Below are 20,487 nucleotides of genomic sequence, written 5' to 3' on the forward strand. Positions count from 1 at the left end.
CAGCCTCGGGTCGCAGCCCCCCACTCCCACCGGGTCAGGGTTTAGGGGCTGACAGGCTATGGCCTGGGGGCTGGGGGTCCTCTGGTGGTGCTCCCTCCCCATCAAGGCCCAGGAGGGGTGGGGACCCACAAGCTGGCTGTGGCTGGGCTGCCCCTGTCCTGAGTTCCTGCTCCCCTCACCTGGACCATCCGGGAGCCCCGTGGCCATGCAGACAGACCCCGGCTCTGACCCAGGGCTACCCCTGGAAATCCCTGCCTGCCTGGAGGTGGAGCAGGGAGTGGACGCGGGAGCTGACCAGGTGTGGGCGCTTCAAGACTTGCTGCAGCCCTGGCCTCCTCCACATGGGGGAACTGAGGCCCAAGCAGAGGCCATGACTGGGTTCCTCTCAAGGAGGCTCAGGGCTGCAGGGAATGGGTGAGGAGGGGCATGCGTGGGTGCCAGCCTCCCAGCTGTCTACGTGTGTGCTGCCACCAAGTGGTGGTGGTGCTCAGCAACCCGACCTCCGTGCCAAGGTCTTAGAGCACATGCATTGCCCGTGGCCCGGCAGGCCCGCCCTGGTAACACTGATTCCCAGCCTAGCGGGAAATCCCATGTCCACTCAGGTCACGCCTGATGAACCCAGGCCCCAGGATGGGGAGGCCCAAAGGTAGTGGTCAGGTCGCCCCACAGGGCTCACAGCTGAACTGCAGGGAGCCGTTGGGACATCTGTGTGCCCACAGGTTCCTCAAGCAGGCACTGAGGCCCCACTGGGTGCCCCAGAGCCCCAGCCCCTGGAGCTGAGGTCACCGACCCTGCAGCTGAGGACCAAGGGGTCTGCCCTGGACTGAGGGGCTGAGAGGGTCCAGAGTCTCAGCCTAAAGCCCAGCAAATGGGGACCACTGGTCACCCTACCCGGAGCTGATGTCTGCGTGGGGAAGACCGACCACAAGCAGGCCAACCACATGCTTTGTATGGAGTGCCCAGTGTCGGTGTGAGGCTGGGGGTGAAGGCTGGGAGGGCGAGCAGGAAGGACAGGCGTGCATGTGAGCAGACCGCAGAGGTGAAGGGTCATCGAGCGGCCTGGTTCCAATGGGGTCTGATGGGTGAGAGGCGGGGCGTGGCAGGCCAGTGGCCCTGGGATGTCCTGGGTCCATGGGTACGAGGGAGATGGAACAACACTGGACCTCCATGACCAGCGGGCCCAGCTCCCCAGGCTGCAGTTGGGGTTTGGACATGGTCGGGTCTGAGCTGCCTGTTGATGTTCAGCCATTGGCCAGTGTTGCCTGCTCATGACCGTGGGTGCCTGCTGGCTCAGGGGTCAGCACAGACACAGATCCCGGCCCGGGGCAGAGGGTCGAGATGGGAATAAGGAGCAATGAGTAGGGGCGCCCGGTGGCTCAGCAGGTGAGCGCCGCCTGCAGCTTAGGGCGTGACCCGGGGTCCGGGATCGAGTCCCACTTCCGGCTCCCTGTGTGAAGCCTGCTTCTCCCTCTGCCTGTGACTCTGCCTCTCTCTCTGTGTCTCAGGAATAAATAAATAACATCTTTTTAAAAAGAGAGAGATGGAGACAGGAATTGTAAAAAGGAACCAAACAGAAAATCTGGAGCTGAAAAGTACAACGTCTGAAATGAAGAATCCACTGGCAGGATCCTACAGCAGATCTGGGCGTGCAGGAGAAAGCGTCAGCAAACCAGAAGATGAAGCCATTGAAATCGCCCAGTTTGAGGAGCAGAAATAAGAAGAATGAGGAAACGTGGAAGAGCTAGAGCGGCCCTTGGGGTGCCTCCAGGGGTGCTGACACACACATCATGGGAGCCCTATGAGAAGGGAGGGAAGCGGCCGTAGATATTTGAATAAATAATAGCCCCAAACTCCCCCACAATTGATGCATGACACAAATCTGTATATCCAAGAGTCTCAACAAACTCCAAGCAGGATAGAGATTGACAGTAGGACACGTTACACCCACGTTGCCTGAGGCCAAGGTCAGAGAGAATCTTGTCGCACACCGGAGATCTGCGATAAGATTTTAAGCAGATCTCTCATTAGAAGGACCAGAAGGCAATGCGATGACGTCCTGAAAGCCCTGAACGATTTAAAAAGAAACCTTGTCAACCCAGATTTCTCTATCCAGTAAAAGTATCTTCCAAAAAACAAATGGGAAAGTAAGACATTCTCCAATAAATAAGATCTGCGGGAGCTGGTCGCTTGTAGACCTGTCGCAGGAGAAATGCTAGAGCATGTCCCCCGGGTGGAGAGGAAGGGGCCCAGCCAGTAACTCAAAGCCACGTGAAGGGACACACAGGACGCTGCAAAAGTCACCACGTGGAAAAATGTAACACGCCGGCATCACTGCCGTTTGCGGTTGTGACTCCTCTTTTTTTTCCTATATGATTTAAAAAGGCAAATGCACGAAACAATAATTATAAATGTTTCAACGGGCATACAATACATAAGGACGTATCTGTGACAGCGGTGCAGGAGGGATGAAGACACACGGGAGCTGCTGCCTGTTGAGACTTAATTGGTATTCTTCAAACGGGGGTGTTATAATGTTAAGATTTTAATTGTAACTTTCAAGAAAACTGCTGAGAAAATACCGGAAAAAAATACTCACACAAGGAAGGAAGAAGGGAATCCAATGGTTGCCTTACAGAAATCCATACCAGAAAAGGCAGGTCATGGAGGACCTGGAGGACGAGCCACCGGAGACACACAGGCCGATCCTTCCTTTAAGGTCAAGGGACTAAACTCTCCAATTAAAAGGCAGGGGTTGGCAGAGAGCATAAAAAAACATGATCCGTCCACTCCCTGCTGCGTACAAGAGACTCGCTTTATTTATTTTTTTAAAGATTTTATTTATTTATTCATGAGAGACACAGAGGCGGAGACCCAGGCAGAGGGAGAAGCAGGCTCCATGCAGGGAGCCCGACGCAGAACTCGATCCCGGGACCCCGGGATCATGCCCTGGGCCGAAGGCAGGCGTTAAACTGCTAAGCCACCCAGGGACACCCATAAAAAATTTTTAAAAGAAATAGAAATGATACAAGAGCTTAGCATTAGCAATCATATGGCAACAAATAGGGAAACCTCGGTGCAGTGGATGAAATCTCAGAAACACACAAACTACCAACACTGGGTCAAGAAGAAATAGAAAATCTGAATAGACAAAAAGACGAGAGATTGAATCAGTAATGGAAAACGTCCCCGTAAAGAAAAGCCCAGCAGTAGAGGGCTTTGTCGGTGAAGTCTGTCCAACATTTTTAGAAGAATGAACTTCCCAAGCTCTGTCCAGGAATAGACGGGGAAACACTCCTAACTCGTTAGGAATTCTAAAGCCAGAAAGACACTATAGGAAAACCACAGTTCAATACCTTTGTAAGTATAGATGCTGGAAGCCTCAAAGCACTGGCAAGCGGACTGGAGAGGATTGCGCGGCCACCACGTGGGTGCGAGCATGGCTCCCTCCACCTGCAGAAAGCAGGGTTCCTCTGCCGCGTTTATGGGGTGAAGGCAAAAACCCCACAGGCCATCTCAGGCGACGCAGGAAAAGCATTTGACAAGATCCAACCCTCTTTTCATGATAAAAACACTCAGTAACCTGGGAACAGACAGGAACTCCCTGGACACGATGGAGGTCATAGGACAAGCTCACATCTCACTCCTCAGTCAGGGATTGAAGTCCTTACCCCGAAGCCTGGGAACAGCATGAGGATGCCCACTTTGAACATGCAACGCAGTACTGCAAGCGCTAGCCCGGGTGAATAAACAAGAAATAGGTACAAAAGTCATTGAAATTGGGGAAGAATTAAATCACCTCTATTTGCGGGGCGCCTGGTGGCTCAGCTGTTGAGCGCCTGCCTTCAGCTCAGGGCGTGACCCCGAGTCCCGTATTGGGCTCCCCATGTCTCATGGGGAGTCTCCGTATGTCTCATGAATAAATAAAATCTTTTTAAAAAATTGTTAATATGGAAAGTTTTCTTGTGTATATTTTACCACAATAACACTTTTCCCCCCAAAGACTTTCTTTTTTTAAGTAATCTCTTCCCTCAGTGAGGGCCTCCAACTCACAACCCCCGATCCAGACTCGCGCGCTCTACCCACAAACAGCAATTAAACACGTTCTATTTTTTATTTTTAGTATTTATTTATTTATTTATTCACGAGAGACAGAGAGAGAAAGGCAGAGACTCAGGCAGAGGCAGAAGCAGGCTCCAGGCAGGGAGCCCAATGCGGGACTGGATCCCAGGACCCCGGGGTCCCGCCCTGAGCCCAAGGCAGAGGCTCAACCGCTGAGCTACCAGGGGTCCCTTAAGCACATTTAAAAGGACTCGGCAGTGCCTGTGGGATTCAGTTCACTGTGAACCTGTCTGCTGATGGGTGCTCTAGGGCACGGACTTCCTCCCATTCGAAGGAAAATTTAAGAGATTTGTTTCTGCAACAGCTAGTTATCACCTGGAGCCAGGCATTTTTTTTTTAGATTTATTTATTTATTTGTTTGTTTATTTATTTATTATTATTTATTTATTTATTTATTTATTTATTTATTTATTTATGATAGATATATATAGAAAGAGAGGCAGAGACACAGGCAGAGCGAGAAGCAGTCTCCACGCTGGGAGCCTGACGTGGGACTCGATCCCAAAGGCAGGCACCAAACCGCTGAGCCACCCGGGGATCCCTTGGAGCCGGGCATTTAAGGGAAAACCCCATGACAGGGCAGAGGGTCCATCTTCCCTGCTGTTTACATTTCAGAGCTAGCTCTGAGACGGTTGAGAAGAACATCGCTGGCTTGTAAAGCTGGCCAGAGGCCGGTTTAGCTTTTCACAAGGTTGACACCCACCTCAAAAGGGACAGAAAGAATTTACTGGTTTCCTTAAGGAAATGCTCTAGCAGAAGGGAGAGTGGGGAGTCTTTTTCCATTTTGACATCAAGGAAAATTCAAACTTAGAATTGTATTTATGCTCACAACACTTGGAGGAAGAGCGGCGGGGGGGGGGGGGGGAGGGGCGGGGCGGAGAGAGTCGGTGCAAAGGCCGGGTTGTGGGCACCGGAGTCACAGGAACCGAGGTGGAGGGAGCAGGGCGGAGAAGGGGCAGAGCAGGCTCGCACTGGGAAGCGGTGGGCTCCCATCCCCAGGCGAGCGCTGGGCAGGGGTGCGGTAGACGGGTGAGCAGGGAAGGAAGCGCAGAGCTGCAGCAATAGCCCAGGGGTGCAGATGGGGCGGGGGCGGGGCGTGTGCTCAGGGCTGGGGCGGGGCAGGGGGGCGGGGCGAATGCTCAGGGCCGGGCGGGGCAGGGGCCAGGGCAGGGGGCGGGGCGAGTGCTCAGGGCTGGGGCGGGGCAGGGGGCGGGGCATGTTCTCGGGGCAGGGGGCGGGGCGTGTGCCCAGGGCCGTAGGCGGGGCCGCGCGACCTCGTGGTCCCGGCCCCCACCCCAAGCCTCGGTCTGGCTTCAGCCTGGTCTGACCCCGGGAGGCAGCGCGCTGGAAGGAAGTCGGGGAGGAGGGAGAAGCCGAGGGGCGGAGGGTGCCCCCGGGGGGAGGAGGCTGGGGCTCGGCTGACGGCCCTGCAGGTCCGGGGGAGGGGCCGCATCTGTCGAGGGGAGGGGCTGCCCTGGGAGACCTCGAGCCCCGCTGGGGCTGCTGTAGGGGCGGGGGCGGGGGTCCAGGGCTCTCCCCACCCCAGCTCGGCCCTTTGCCCCTGATTGCCGCAGTCTGCGCATCCGCACCCGCTCGCCCCGGGAAGAGCCTCTGGATGGTTCCCACCTGTTACAGAGCTTGGAGCACCTTCCCGTCTGGGTGAACGCGCGTCTCCGTCTCCCTGGGGCGGCTGCAGCCCGCGCTCCGGTGCGGCGACCTCCCCCGAGGGGAGACGAGGGACCGCTTCCCCGGGCGGGGCGGGCTCTGGACCACCCGGCGGTTCTGCTCGTTGGTGCGTCCTCGACCACCAACAAGCACCAGTTACTGTGGCTGCAATCAAGGCATTTCCCAGCAATCCTGTTCTTCTCTGTCAAATTGTTTTAGTTAATCTGCTTCCATTGCCCTTACGTACGAATTTTCGAATTTGCTTGTCTATGTCTATAAAAAAAAAAATCTTGCTGGAATTTTTCCTAATGATGTGTTAAATCCGTAGATCGTGTGGGGGAGAACTGACATCTTTAGTACGTTGAACCTTCAAATTCATGAAGATGGTAAGTATTTATTTAGATCTTTTCTGATTTCTTTCAACAGCATTTTGTAGCTTTCAGCGCTGAGAACATTTACATATTTTGCTACATTTACACCTAGACATTTTTGGGGAGCTATTATAAATGGCAACGTTCTCAACATTTGGTCTCCAGTTATTCATTGCTTGTATATGAGAAGGCAATTCATTTTTATGTGTTGAGCTTATATCCTGCAATCTTGCTAAACTCATTTCCTGGTTCTACGAGTTTGGTTCTTTTTTTTTTTTTTAATAGGTTTCCTGGGATTTTCCACATGGATAACCATGTTGTTTGCAGATAAGGACAGTTTTATTCTTCCTCTCCAATCAATATGCCTTTTATTTCCTTTTCTTGCCCTATTGCGCTGGCTGGAATTCTAATACTGGTGAATAAGAGTGGTGAGAGAGGACAACCCAGCCTTGGTCCCAATCTCAGGGGGAAGCATTCAGTCTGTTACATGAGGTATGATGTCAGCTGTGGGATTTTTGTCAATGCCCTTTACTGGGTTAAGGAAGTTTGCTGAATAGAGAAATCTGAACTCACGGTTCTTTTCTTTCAGCGCTGAAAAAGATGTCGTATGACCAATGAGAAATCCAGTTGTTCCGTAGGTAACACATCTTATTCCTCTGGCTGCTTTACTCCTTTGTTTTTTCCTTGTTCTTGGTTTTCAGCAACTTGATTATGAAATGTCTTAGCGTGGATTTCTTTCCCAGTTTTCCCAGGACAGGATGTGCTCTGCTTTTCGGAATTATAAGTCTATGTCTTCCACCAAACATGAGATGTTTTCAGACATAATGTCCTTAAATATTTTTGAGCCCCACAGCCTTTCTCCTCTCTTTCTGGGACCCCAATGTCATAGGCATTGCCCTGTTCTTGTTGTCCTGTGGGTCTCTGACACTCTGCTCATTTTTAAAGGTCTTTTCTCTCTCTGTTGCGCAGATGAATTTCTGTTGCTGAGTTTTCGAGTTTGATTTCCTCTTGTCATCTCCATGCTGGTATTGAATCCATCTTGTGAAGGTTTTTTCCCCCCTTTCAGTGATTCTATTTTTCAGTTCCAACATCTCCATTTGCTTTTTCCTTCAGTCTTTCTCTCTGCTCAGTCATTCTATTTTAATATTTGTGTTAAGACTATTTGTAATTTCTGGCATCTGTATAGTAATCATTGCTTTAAAGTCCCTGTCAGATCATTCAGACATTGGGGTTATCACATCACTGGTGTCTATTAGCATTTCCCACATGAGTTGAGATTTTCGTGTTTTTCGTTTGCAAGTGATTTTAGTTTCTATCCTGGACATTTTGAGTGTTATGTCATGAGACTCTGGATCTTCCCCTGCCCCATGGAGAATGTCATTGCCTTGCTCTGGTCTCCTGTGGGCTGTGGTTCCGAAGTAAGTTTAGTATTCAAAGTCGTTGCTGTTCGTTTTATTTTTTTTCCAGGATTTTATTTATTTGACAGAGAGAGCACAAGAAGGGGGACAGGGGGAGCAGCAGAAGGAAAGGGAGAAGTAGGCTCCCCGCTGAGCAGGGAGCCCGATGATGCGGGACTCCATCCCAGGACCCCAGGATCATGACCTGAGCCATGAAGGCAGACGCCTCACCGACTAACCCCCCCAGGCACCCCAAGTCTTTGCTGTTCTAGTCAGGGCCATCCTGTGGTCACTCTGAGACTTGGGTGGTCTACCTAGTAGATCAATTCTCCAAATATTTGATATGCTAATGGGGATGACATCCACACGCACTAGATCAGAGGTGAGCCCAGGAGTCTGAAACTTAATCTCCTGGGCTCCTTGCCCTAAGCTTCTTTCTCTCCATTATTTTCCTGGTACTTTCCAGTTACCTGAGGTTCCCCTTCGTCCACCAGAAACTGTCCACTTCTGCATTTGTGACGCATTTGGGGCCAAATGGCAGGAGGACATAGAGGGAAAAAGGCTGCTGATGAGCAAGTTTATTAAAGTTCCGGGATCTGAGATCAGTATACAAAAACCAACTGTGTTTCTTTATGTGAGCAATGCACATTCCAACAATAAAACTGAGAAAACAGTTCCATTCATAACAGCACTAAAAAGAATAAAACAATTCAGAGGATGTTGAGCAAAGGAGTGTAAGACTTCTACACTCAAAACTACACAGCATTTCTAAATGATAGTAAAGAAGATCTAAAATGGAGAGACATCCAATGTTTATGGACTGGAAAACTCATTAATGTTAAGATGGCCACACTCCCCAACTGATTGATAGTTTGAATGCAATCCCTAGCAAAGTCAGAGTGTTTGAGGGACTTTTTGGGCAGAAATTAGCAATCTGATCATATATATATTTGTATGGACATACAGAGGACAGAAGATAGCCAAGCAATCCTGAAAAGGAACAGACTTGGAGAATTTACAGTTTCTGATTTGAAAACCTAACTATAGAGCAACAGCAATAAAGACAGTGTGTTCTTGTGCTAGGATCGACATAGAGATCAATGGGACAGGGTCGAGTCTGGAAATAGACTCAGATCTATTGTCAATTGATTTTTGACAAAGGTGCCAAGGCTCTCGATGGGAAAAAAGGACACTCTTTTCAGCAAACAGGGCTGTGACGACTGGAAACCCATGTAAAAACCAGCATCTGGACCCCTACCTCACACCATACACAAAAATTTAACTCAAAATCAACCATAAACCTCAATATAAGAGCTAAAGCTATAACACTTTTGAAAGGAAACAGAAGAAAATGTATGTGACCTTGAGATGGGCAGTGTCTCACGTACAGCTCCAAGGGCAGGGATCTGTGAAAGAAAAAATAGATTTAGAGTTTGATCAATAGTATAGGTTTTGCACTTCAAGGGACAACAGTAAGAAAATGAAAAGTTTGCAGACCGTATGTGACTAGGGGTTTGTACTTAGAACACCTGTGACTCAAATATAAGACAAACATACACATAAGGGGCGCTGAGTGGCTCAGTAGTTGAGCATCTGAACTTGATTTCTGCTCAGGGCGTGACCCTGGGGTCCCGGGATCGAGTCCCACGTCGAGCTCCCTGCATGGAGCCTGCTTCTCCCTCTGCCTGTGTCTCTGCCTCTCTCTCTGTGTCTGTCATGAATAAATAAATAAAACCTTTAAAAAATAATAAAATCTTTTTTAAAAAGACAAAGATACACTTGAAATTGTCATGTGTATTTTACCACAATTAAAAACAAATATAAGGGATCCCTGGGTGGCACAGCGGTTTGGCGCCTGCCTTTGGCCCAGGGCGCGATCCTGGAGACCCGGGATCGAATCCCACGTCGGGCTCCCGGTGCATGGAGCCTGCTTCTCCCTCTGCCTGTGTCTCTGCCTCTCTCTCTCTCTCTCTGTGACTATCATAAATAAATAAAAATTTAAAAAAAAAAACAAAAAAAACAAATATAAATGTTTTAAGATTTATTTATTTGAGACAGAGGGAGAGAGTGTGCATAAGTGAGTGTGGGGGGAGTGGCAGAGGGAGACAGAGGGTGGATCCCAGGCTGACTCCCCACTGAGTGAGGAGCCTGATGTGGGGCTGGATCTCACCTGAACTGAAATCAAGAGTCTGACACTTATGCGGCTGAGCCACCCCGGCGCCCCCAAAACACATCACTTGTAAAATAGCAAGAGTAAGACAACCAAGTGAAAAATAGGCCCAAAATGTTATGAGACATTCAGCCAAGGAAGGAGGAGGGCAGCTGGGTGCCTTCTAAAGATCTAAAGACCTGGGCAGCCCCAGTGGCGCAGTGGTTTAGTGCCATCTGCAGCCCGGGGCGTGATCCTGGAGACCCCGGATCGGGTCCCACGTCGGGCTCCCTGCGTGGAGCCTGCTTCTCCCTCTGCCTGTGTCTCTGCCTCTCTCTCTCTCTCTCTCTCTCTCTCTGTGTGTCTCTATGAATAAATAAATTAAAAAAAATCTTTAAAGATCTAAAGACCTTCTAAAAGGCCTAATACGATTCGAAAAGATGCTCAGCATCCTTAGTTGTTGGGAAAATCCAAATTGGAAGGACAGGCAGCAGCCCTTCACTGCCAGCAGGACAGCTGGAGTCAGAGGGACAGGCGACAGCAGGTGTTGACAAGTTGTGGAGGCGCCAGGACCCCCGCCGGGCTGCAGGGCAGTAGGTCGCAAAGCCACTGCCTCAAGGTCAAGCACAGGTCGCAGCAGCAGCTCCGGGATCACCGCTCCTGGGCCCCTGGGCTCCTGCGCTCCTGGCCGACAGCAGTGCCAGCTTGGGCGCCCGCGGGAGCTTGTGCAGGGAAGTTCTGCGCCCTAGGACCCGTGACCCCCACACCTGAGAAGAGCCAGGCCCCCGCCAGCCGGGGACAGACGACGGGATCCACCCGCAAGCCGGATTACCTCGGGCGGGCTCTGCTCGGGGCGCCCCAGCTGGGACCGCAGGGCCTGACCCCGCGGGGAGGTGGGCGCAGCAGGTGCACGTGGGCAGGGCGCCCTCCCGGGAGTCTGCGGAGTCATGGGCCCCGGGGCGGATCCCGCAACTGCTGAAGGTGGGTGGATTCTATGGGATGTAAATGACTTGTCGGTAAAGCCGTTTTAAAAATACTTCTCGGGGTGTTTTTTTTTTAGATTTCCATTTAATTCTCTGAGAAATGTTTAAAGTGGCTCAGAGCATTAATGTATGTATGAGAAGAATTTTGTTTTTCATCAAAAATAGAGCCAGCTGAGAGCCAGAGGCTGGCCTAGCCTCCCTGCGACCCCCACACCCTCGGGGTGTGCCCACTCTCCCTCCCGTGTCATGGAGCCACCGCACCACACACACCCCCATCCCCATACACACACCCACTGACCTCACGCGCCTCACTCACGCCCCCGCGCAGAGGCACACTGCGCAGTGTCTACCCTCCTCTGCACAGAGGCCCTTCCGGGGGCTCCCTGGGGACGTCCCAGACCTTGGCCAGCACCCTAGGCCCACGGGGTGAGGGGTGGGAACGGGGTCAGGGGCTTGCCCTCTTGGTAGGACACTCTGGGCCCAGGAGGTGTGTTTCTTCAGGTGCATGGAGACCTGGACCCCTGCCCCCAACCCATGCCCCGACTGTGGCCTGACCCTGTCCCCCGCCTGCCGCTCCACTCTGGGGCCACAGCTACTCCGCCCATCAGCTCATGAGGCCACAGGGGGGACAGGGGAGGGCGGGGACCACATGAGATGACAGCAGGGACACAGTGTCCCAGAGACTGGGGGGGGGGGCAGTGGACTGAAGTGATGAGTCCTCAGCCGCCCCCAGCCCCGGCTCCCCGCTCAGCCCAGCGCAGGGCAGGGGGCCAGGGCCGCTGTTGCCCTAATCTGCAGGGTCACTGTACTTCTCCTGGGGGCTTCAGCTCAGCGCCCTGGGGGTCCCCTCGGCCCTGGGCCACACCTCCTCCCGCCTCCATCCCCCTCTCAGGGAACCCCCGTTTCCCTGGGCCACATACCCCTGCGGCACCCTGACTGTGGGTTCTGCTAGGCCCGGGCTGCCTGGGGGGCCCAGGGACATCCTGATCACCCTGTGGGACCCACCCGTGCTCACAAGCCTGTGGGCCCGGCCCTGCTTCACAGGTGACGGCCCTGCAGCCGTGTGCAGAGCAGTCAGGGGGCAGGAGGGCAATGGGGGGGTACAGGATGGGGGGACGGGAGGGCTGGGGGGCAGGAGGGTGGGGGGGCAGGAGGGTGGGGGAGATAGGAGGGCAGGGGACAGGAGGGCCGGGGGCAGGAGAGGGGCAGGAAGGTGGGGGGCAGGAGGGCAGGGGGGGCAGGAGGGTGGGGGACAGGAGGGCCTTGGGCTGCAGCCTGGCCCCCCCACACCTCCCGTCCCCTCGCCCACACCGGGGGCTGCTGGGCCGCAGAGGGGAGGGCGAAGCAGCAGTGGTGGCCACAGCATGGCCACGTGCACTCACACTCGCCCACGAGACGCGCCATCCCGACACGCACACAGATCAACACGCCCGCGGCCGCCCACATGCCTATAAGCACACGCATGGAATCGCTCACCGTTGGTGTGGCCCGAGGGGCCCTCCTGACCCCTGCTAGACTCGGGGACCCCACAGCAGTGGGGCCTGCTCCTGAGGCGGGCCAGGCCCTGGGTCAGCCAGCCCCTCTGGTCCCTGGCTGCGGGATCCCGCCCCAGCTCTGCCCCAAGCCCTGGGTCTCAACCCACCCCACGTGGAGCAGGTTGAGGGGGGACTCTGGTCACAGAGCTGGGCTGGGGAAGAGGCCGGGACTCCGTCCCGGAGGGGACTCTGCGCTGGCCCTTCTGTTTCTCTGTAGGGAGACGGCCCAGGCTCCTGGCTCGGCCTCAGGGCCTTTGCACCCGCTATTCCTTCTGTCGAAAAGCTGACGGTGACCCCTAAGATCCCCGTCACCCCATCTCTCTGTCACATCCTAAAAGCATCAGGCCCGTTTGTCCGGGTCACTGTCTCTGGCAGCCATGAGCCCCGGGAACCTGGAATGCCTGGTTCCCTCTGGAGTGAAAAGGGCCCTTTGAGCTCACGTGGGCCGGGCTGGGTGAACAGACCCCAGATGATGGGGGATTCCTAGGATGTGGGGTCTGTGGGGCGGCCACGCCAGGGCCCAAACCCTGACACGGGCATTGCTGGGCTCCTGGTGCCCTGTGTGCCCCCAGCCCCTGAGCTGGTGACGTGGACAAGCGTCCCTGTGCTCCCAGGACCCCACCACCCGGGGCAGCTCCCGGTGTCTGGGGTCCCGGACTCCTGCCTGGCCCAGCCCAGCCCTTCCTGGTCTCGTGGCCCCAGGAGCAAGTGCACCTGCAACCCAGGGAGGCCCCACCAACTACCACCCCTTCTCCCCCGCGGGGCCGGCACCTGGCTCCAACCCTCCCACCCGCCCAGGGGGCCGGTGGGGTGGGCGTCCCATGTTCTCAGGTGAGCCTGACAGCCCCCCGGGCAGGCGGGCGGCTCCCTGCCTCTCCCCGTGCAGCCTCCTGGCCGGACAGGTGAGGGCGGCCGGCGGCCAGATCACAGGGAGCTCACCTGGCTGGGTCCCCGGGGCACCCTCCTCCTCTCCCTCCCTGGGTGGGGCGTCCCTGACCCAGCTTCCTCCTCCTGTGTGGGGCCAGGGCAGGGAAGGGGGGCTGTGTGGGGCTGGGGCAGGCCTGAGTGCCAGGAACTCGGGGGGCGGTTGTGTAAGTGAAGCTTGGGCTCTGGCCAAGGCCGCCCAGGAAGCTGCTGCCCTGGAAGTCATGTGCTGGAGGCTGGGGCCCCCTCGGCCCCCCTGATCTGAGGCCTTGGAGAGGGCACGGGCCCCTTGAGACGCCCCGGGCTAGCGACTGCGTGGGGCCCTGCACCCCTCGGCCACAGCCAGTCCTCAGGAGGTGAGTGGGGGCCCTGGGAGCTCCCCCCACCCCTCAGCCCCGAGGGTTGGCACCCGGCCCAGCTGCCACCCTCCTGGCGCCCCCCCGCCGCCCTGCCCCGGGAGCTCCTGGTCCCCCGGGGAGGGCCAAGGGCCTGTCCTGCTTCCCGCCCCCCCCCACCAAGAGCTGGCCCAGGGCACTTCCTTCCGCGCTCCCACTGGCGTGGGCCCTGCCAGCCAAGCTCACCCCGGGCTGGGCAGGGGTCCTGGGGTCCTGCCAGGGATCACTTCCCTTTTCCGTGAAGCTCCGGCATCAAAGCCACCCTAAGGTTTCGTTTTGGGGGGCTGCCGCCGGGAATAGAGACTCAAGGCCCCGACAGCTGCAGCCGTTGCCCTGGGCTGTCCCCCTCCCCCAGTGACCCCGAGGCCTGGCCCCCGACGGCAGCCCGGGGTGCCCACCGCCCTCCCAGGGCCCAGCCGTGGGCACCCATCAAAGCCGGGGCTGCTCCGGAAGCGCAGGGGGGCCAAACCTGGATGTGGCTCCGGATTCTGGTTCTTTCCACAGTGATTTCTGGATTCCACGCAGCCCCCCAGGAGTCCTGAAGGGTGGACGCCATGCAGAACTGGACCAAGTGGCTCTAGGGGAGCCCTGAGTGTAAACGGACCCAAGATGAGTGCCTGGGCCCCCCACCCAGCAGAGGCCCGCGGGAGCCAGGGGACCAGGCGGAGCCAGCAGCCGGTCTCAGAGGACAGGCCAGCATTTCAGGGACTGTCCCCTCTGCTCCAGCCAGGCCGTCCGCACGGCCACCGCCCTGGCCTCAGGGGTGGGGACCCCTGGCAGCTAGGAGTGGGACAGGGGGACAGCAGGACAATGGGACAGTGGCAGCCAGGGGCGGGGAGTCAGAGGCCGGCCCACGGCGGGTCGCCCAGGTCCCAGGTCCCAGGTCGCACCTGCCCTGGTGCTTGCACAGCCCTCTGACCCTGGGCACCGAGGGGCCTGCAGGCGCCCTGCAGGTGGCTGTCCAGGGTGGGGGTGCCCGGGCCATGAGCAGGGGGCCCGGGGCTCAGGCCGCAGGTTAGGATGGGGCAGCCCTCGCAGCCAGAGCCCTGGGACTCTGAAATCTCACCCTGGGGGGACCCCCACGGGGGCCGTAGACTCGGCACTTCCGGTGGCCTGTGCCCTGCACCCAGCCTAGGCCCCTGCCCAAGGGGTCCCCAGCCAGGCTCACGGCCGCTCATTTCCATGTGCGGGCTCAATGAGGGGGCCCCTCTCAGGCCTGTTTCCTAAGCACAGACCTGCCCCGCATGGGGGAAGGGGGCCATGGGGGTGGCCTGATTGTGCGGTCACCTGGGAAGTGGGGTGGCCAAGCTGCCTCCCTCTGCCCCTTCCTGTGGGGGGCTCCACGTGGCCCCCACCTGGGCTTGACCTCGACCCCCTCTGGCCTCAGCTGCCCTGCTGCCCCCACACCCCTGGGTGCCCCCAGCCGCATCCTGTCCTGCTCCCCATCACCCCCAGCAGATCTGGGGCCTCCAACACCCCAGGGCTGCCCCCCAGGCTGCCCACCCACCGGCACCCTGCCCAGTGACCCTTCCCGAGCTCTGAACGTGGCACACTGTCCTCCAGGGCCCTGCTCGAGGCTGCGACACGCGGGCCCTGGCTGGGGGGACCGGGTAGCTGCGGCTCCACGTTTGCGGTGGGGGACAAGGCACAGAGGACAGTGTCCCCGGGTGGGTAGCACCGGATCAGTGCCGTTCTGCAGGGCAAGCCTCTCCCGCGCACGCACACTGACCAGTGCCCCCGCCCTGCGCCCCCCGGGGCGTCCTCCCTGCACGAGGCCTCCTGGGCACCAGCAGCCCCTGCCTGCGACTAGCTCTGCCCAGGGCCTCTCCCTGAGGGGTCAGTGCCTAGCGCCTGAGTAGAGGCGCATGGCACTCCCCCGCTTGGCTTGGGGTCCCCCACACGCTCGAGCTACATGGGTGATGGCTGGGGGCTGGGGGCTGGGTGCACACACCAGGACGGGCATGTGGGCAGAGGGGGTGGTGCCCACGCCCAGCCCAGCATCCTCAGCTGGAGAGTGACATGTGAGTCACCAGAGTGCAGACCCGGAGGCTGCAGATCCTCAACTGTCCTCGAGTGTCCCTCAAGGCTGCCTGGTGCGGTTCCTAGCAGGGGGCATGGGAGAGGCCAGACAGAGCAGGGGGGGCGGGGGCAGGGCGGTAGGAGGCGGGCTGTGTCCCTAAATACCCCATCCACCCCCCCATCTGCCCGAGTGGAGGGGGCTGCCCCGGGGGTCCCTGGGCCCTAAGCATTTCTCAGGAAAGGCTTGCCAGGCCCCCCGCAGGCGGGGGACATCCCCGACTCCCCACAGACTGAGCCCAGCCCCCCTCAGCCCCCGGGCTCCCCCTCCCCTGCCCCCTCCCGCCTCTGCTGGTTCCAGGTCTCAGGTTCCGAGCTCCCAGGGCAGTCAGGGCGAGGGTGAGCCCGCGGGGACGGGACACCCGGGGGCACGGGGAACCCCGGCTGCAGGTGGCTGACCATCCTCCGGGTCTGTGTGTCTGCTGCGGCCACGCCTGGACCTGGCCATGGCTCCCACCCACCACCTTGCCCTCCGGCTCTCAGGCCAAGGCCCAAGCAGCCGGCACTACCCCCCACCTGACTCCACCGGCCCCTGCTCTCTGCCAGGAAGGCCTTCTCACTCCCTCCACCTGGCAAACTTCTACTTACCCTTCAGAACCCCTCCCAACCACCTGCGGGGCAGCATGGACCACCCCCCACTTCTTCCTGAGTGGCCTGAGTGAAGGCCCCTTTCTTCTCTGCCTCTGACTGAGCATCCCTGGAACAAAAGCCAGAGGTCCCCTTGGGGCCACCCCCAGATGCGGCCCCCACACTAGGGGTGGCAAGGTGGGCAAGCACACAGGCTGGCACTCTGTCGGGGGAGGGCCCCTCCCCCAAGCCTTTCACCCCACCACCTTGCCCAATAAACACAGCGACTGTTACATACAAAACAATTTAATTGAAATACCTGTATAAAAAATATGATCTCGAGACATCACTTTTGAACTGAAGGAAACCCCATCCCCGATGCCTACGCACACCAGGATCACAGAAACACGGCTGCTACAATAAATTAAAGGCTTGAGACTCTGCCCCCCACCCCCTGCCTTCAGAGCCAACAAGCAGACTGTACAAGGTCAATAATTTAAAACCCGCCCCCACTCCGCCCCTGAAGCGCAGAGCCCCGGTGGCGGTCACCCTCACCCCTTAAATTAGCCACTGTACAAGTCCATCTTCCGACAGACACAGGTAGGATCAGGACCTGGGGTACACACAGCTGCGCCCCCCACTCCGGGCAGAAGAAGGCGGGGGCGCCAGGAGGAAACCTCCACGAATAAATTAAACAATAAATAGCCCTCCTTGGAGTCAGACCATAAATAGAGGGGCGCGGGCGCACACCCCGCCAGCCCCCGACGTTGCATTGCTTGTGCACGGACTTGCCCGGACGAACACCAGGGACACGCAGGAGGGGGGCACGCCGGTGGTGTCCCGGAGAGATGAGGCCACAGGACGTGCTCCTGGTCCCTCGACGGGCCGTCCCAGGGTGGCACACCGCCTGCACCCGCCCAGCTGGGCCTCCCTCGGACCGGAGCGTCTTTGGACAGACAGAGCTTGAGAACACCAAGTCCCGCGACAGCAGCGTTCGGAAAGGCACTCAAAGCAGAGGAAGCAGCCCGGTGCCCGAGGCAGAGGTCACCGGGAGCCAGAGGTCACTGCTTCCGCAAGAAGCGGCCGCAGCTGAGGCAGGTCGGTCCCTCCGGCTCCCGTGAGCCAGGCCCGGGCACCTCCTCACAAGCTCTCACTGCTGGAGGTGGTGCTGGCCCCGTCATCCACGTCCAGGGCGCAGAGGCGCAGATCACAACTCTCGGCAGGGGCCCCCTCGGTGCCCAGCATCCAGGGGTGTGCGGAGATCTGGTCGAGCGAGGGCCGCTCTGAGGGCCGCAACGACAGACACCACTGGATGAGCTGCTGGCACTCTGGGGAGCGCAGGCCACAGGGTCAGGACACGGCCCGGCTAGGCCCCCCAGCCCCCCCGGGTGCCCCCACGGCCACCCGGCACCCAGCGCGAACCTGGGGAGACTCTCCTCCGGAAGAAGAGGCGGCCCCGGAGAATCTCCTCGTCCTGCTCGAAGGGAATGTCCCCACACACCATGTCGTAGAGCAGCACGCCCAAGGACCACACGGTGGCCGAGCGCCCGTGGTAGCGGTGGTAGCGGATCCACTCCGGGGGGCTGTACACCCGGGTCCCTGGGGGACACACGGGCGTCAGGGCGTCCGCCCGGGGCCGGCGCCCCCACCGCACCGGCGCCCTAACCAGTGACTAGGCGGCAGGGGCCGGGGCCGGGGCCGGGCCGGCCTCCAAATCCTGCTCGTCATCACCCTGGAAAAACCGGGCGGGCGCGGCCTCCCCAGCTGGCCCAGCGCGGCCCGGGGCGGGGGAGGGGGAGGGAGGAGGGGGGAGGGAGGAGGGAGGGCGGGTCACATGAGCGCGGACTCGGGTTTCACAACAAACAGATGTAAGCGGAGGCCCGAGGCGCCGGGAGGCGGCGGGGGGGAGCGGCGGGGGGCGGGGAGCCTCGGCTTCCCCGCGCTCCGCAATGCGGGGATTTCTGCGGCGCCGCCCCCGCTCGGCACGCACGCAGCGCCCGCCCCGCGCAGGGGAGGCCCGGGCACTCCCCGCGCACCCCCGCGCCGCCGGCGGGGGCAGCCTCGAGCCGGGACCGCGCCCCCCGCGCCCCCCGCCCCCGCGCGGCCGCCAACAGTCACCGCGGGGCCGCCGGCCGGCGCTCACCGTCGAAGTCCGTGTACACCGTGTCCTTGAGCAGCGCGCCCGAGCCGAAGTCGATGAGCTTCAGCTCCCCGGAGCGCAGGTCCACCAGCAGGTTCTCGTCCTTGATGTCGCGGTGCACCACCCCGCAGCCGTGGCAGTGGCGCACGGCCGCCAGCACCTGCGCGAAGAAGCGGCGCGCCAGCGGCTCGTCCAGGGCGCCGCGCTCCGTGATGAAGTCGAACAGGTCCTGGGCCGGCTCGGGCCGCTCGAGCACCAGCAGGAAGCCGTCGGGCCGCTCGAACCAGTCCAGCAGGCGGATGACGCCGCGCGCGCCGCCCGCCGCGCCCACCTTGCGCAGCAGCACCACCTCGAGGGGCACGGCCGCGCCGCCCTGGGGGGGACACGGCGGTCAGCGCGCCCCCCGCCCCGCCCGCCCGCCCGCCCCCGCGGCGCCCGCACTCACGATGCTGCCCCACTCCGTCACCCGCTCCTTCACCACGTGCTTCACCGCCACCTGCGGAGGGGAGGGGCGCGGCCGGTCAGCGCGGCCCACACGCCACGGCGCGCGGCGGCCGACCAGCCCCGGTCCGCCCGGCGGCCCGACTCACCGGGAGCCCGTCGGCGACGCGAGTTCCCGCGTACACGGTGCCGAAGCCGCCGCTGCCCAGCACGGCGCCCACCTGGTACAGCTTCTCGAAGCTCTCCTTGTCCGCCTTGCCTGCGGGAACGGCGCGGGCGGGGTTGCTGCGGCCCGGACCCCGCGCCCCCGCGCCCCCGGGTCCCCGGCCCCGCAGCCCCCGGCCCCCCGCGTCCCCGCCCCCGCCTACCCGGCTGCAGGATCTTCACCGGCAGGTGGTCCACGCCGCCCGGCCCGCACAGGTGCGCCAGGGAGCCGAACTTGGAGAGCAGCATCGCGGGCGGCGGCGGGGCGCGGGCCCGCGGCCCCCCGGCTGTCCGCCGCCTCTCACCCGGCCCGGCTCCCCGCGCGGCCCACACGCGGACGGCGGCCTCCCGAGCCGCGGACCCGGCGGCCGCAGGGCCAGGCGGGAGCGCCGAGAGCCGCTCGGGAGAGGCCGTCCGCGCGGCACAGGGCCCCGGGCCGACCGCGCGTGGACCGCGTGCGCGCGCAGCACCCCGCCGCTCACACGCCCCGCCGCCTCGCCTCGGGCTTTTGGGCCGCGGCGGCCGGATCCCTCCGCGGGGGCGGGGCGAGCGGGACCCCGCCCCCTTCCGCCCGGGCCGCGCCGCGGGGCCGCCCCCGGGGACGCGCGCGGGGCTCCGGGGCGGCGGGGCGGCGGCGGGGCCGGGCGCGGCCACCCCGGGTCCGCGGGGGTCGGGGCCCGGGGCGCGGGGCGGGCCGCCCGGGACTAGCTCGCTGTGAGCGAGCCGCGGAGGTGCACGGCGCGGCGTGGCGGATCACGTCACTCCTCCCCCGCGCGCGCGCACGAACTCACCGCGCACGCGCGGCCCCTGCGCGGGCGGCGGCCGAGGCGCGTGGGGCGGGGCCGCGGGAGCCAATGGAAGCCGGGGCTTCCAAAGGGCCCCGAAGCCCCAGCCAATGGCGGCGCGGGGGCGGGGCGAGGCCTCTGCAGGCCCCGCCCCAGGCCGTGCCCGGGTCACTCGCCGCACGCGCGCCCACCGCCTCTGCCGTGGCCCGGGTCCCGAGCAGGGGCGCCCCCGCGCGTCCCGGGCCAGCGAGCGCTCCCCGGCCGTCCGCGCACCCCGGCACGCCGCTGGCCCAGCGAGGGGCCGCTGCCCACGCCCTCGCGGGGATCCCGTCCGGCCCTGCGCCCCGGCGGGAGCTCGCACCCCTGAGCCACCGTCTGACCCGGCCTTGACCTCGAGGTCCCTCCCCTTCGCGCCCCCCCTCCCGGGTCCCTCTGCTCTGCGTCCCGCACCTGGACCGCCTGGACCACCTGGACCACCTGGACCACCGCCTGCCGCTCCCCGGGCCCCCCGCCGACCACCGTCACAGGGGGCTGCACCTGAGCGCGGCAGCCCGGCCCCGAGCAGCCCAGGTCCACACGGAACAGGCGGCCGACCTCGGCCCAAGGTCACCGCCCGAGAGTGAGCCGCTGCCGCCAGCGACGGTAGATGCTGGAGCGGTCCACACCCGCGGCCCCTTCCCCGACCCACAGAGATCCGGGTAGCCCGGAGGCCCGGGCCAGCATCGCATCGACTGGG

The 20,487-nt window shown here is 60.6% G+C and overlaps 1 protein-coding gene across 1 annotated transcript; it reads right to left on the reverse strand.

Moving 5' to 3' along the window:
* Positions 1–16,469: 16,469 nt before the first annotated feature.
* PIM3 (Pim-3 proto-oncogene, serine/threonine kinase) lies at positions 16,470–19,455 on the reverse strand. The gene is made up of 6 exons (XM_055329385.1): positions 19,131–19,455; positions 18,912–19,021; positions 18,767–18,817; positions 18,325–18,694; positions 17,604–17,780; positions 16,470–17,509 (listed from the first exon to the last, which is right to left on the reverse strand). Exons 1-6 carry the CDS (start codon positions 19,213–19,215, stop codon positions 17,322–17,324), a joined length of 981 nt encoding a protein of 326 aa, XP_055185360.1. The 5' UTR covers positions 19,216–19,455; the 3' UTR covers positions 16,470–17,321.
* Between the last annotated feature and the right edge of the window lie 1,032 nt (positions 19,456–20,487).

Source organism: Nyctereutes procyonoides, unplaced genomic scaffold, assembly GCF_905146905.1.
Source record: "Nyctereutes procyonoides isolate TBG_1078 unplaced genomic scaffold, NYPRO_anot_genome, whole genome shotgun sequence".
Classification (NCBI taxonomy): domain Eukaryota; kingdom Metazoa; phylum Chordata; class Mammalia; order Carnivora; family Canidae; genus Nyctereutes; species Nyctereutes procyonoides.

Coding starts and splice junctions, on each gene's coding strand:
- PIM3 (XM_055329385.1), bottom strand. CDS start 19,215: ATGCTGCTCTCCAAGTTCGGCTCCCTGGCGCACCTGTGCGGGCCGGGC. Junction 18,695..18,766: donor TGACGGAGTGGGGCAGCATC/GTGAGTGCGGGC, acceptor TGTCCCCCCCAG/GGCGGCGCGGCCGTGCCCCT. Junction 17,510..17,603: donor CCGGAGGAGAGTCTCCCCAG/GTTCGCGCTGGG, acceptor TGCGCTCCCCAG/AGTGCCAGCAGCTCATCCAG.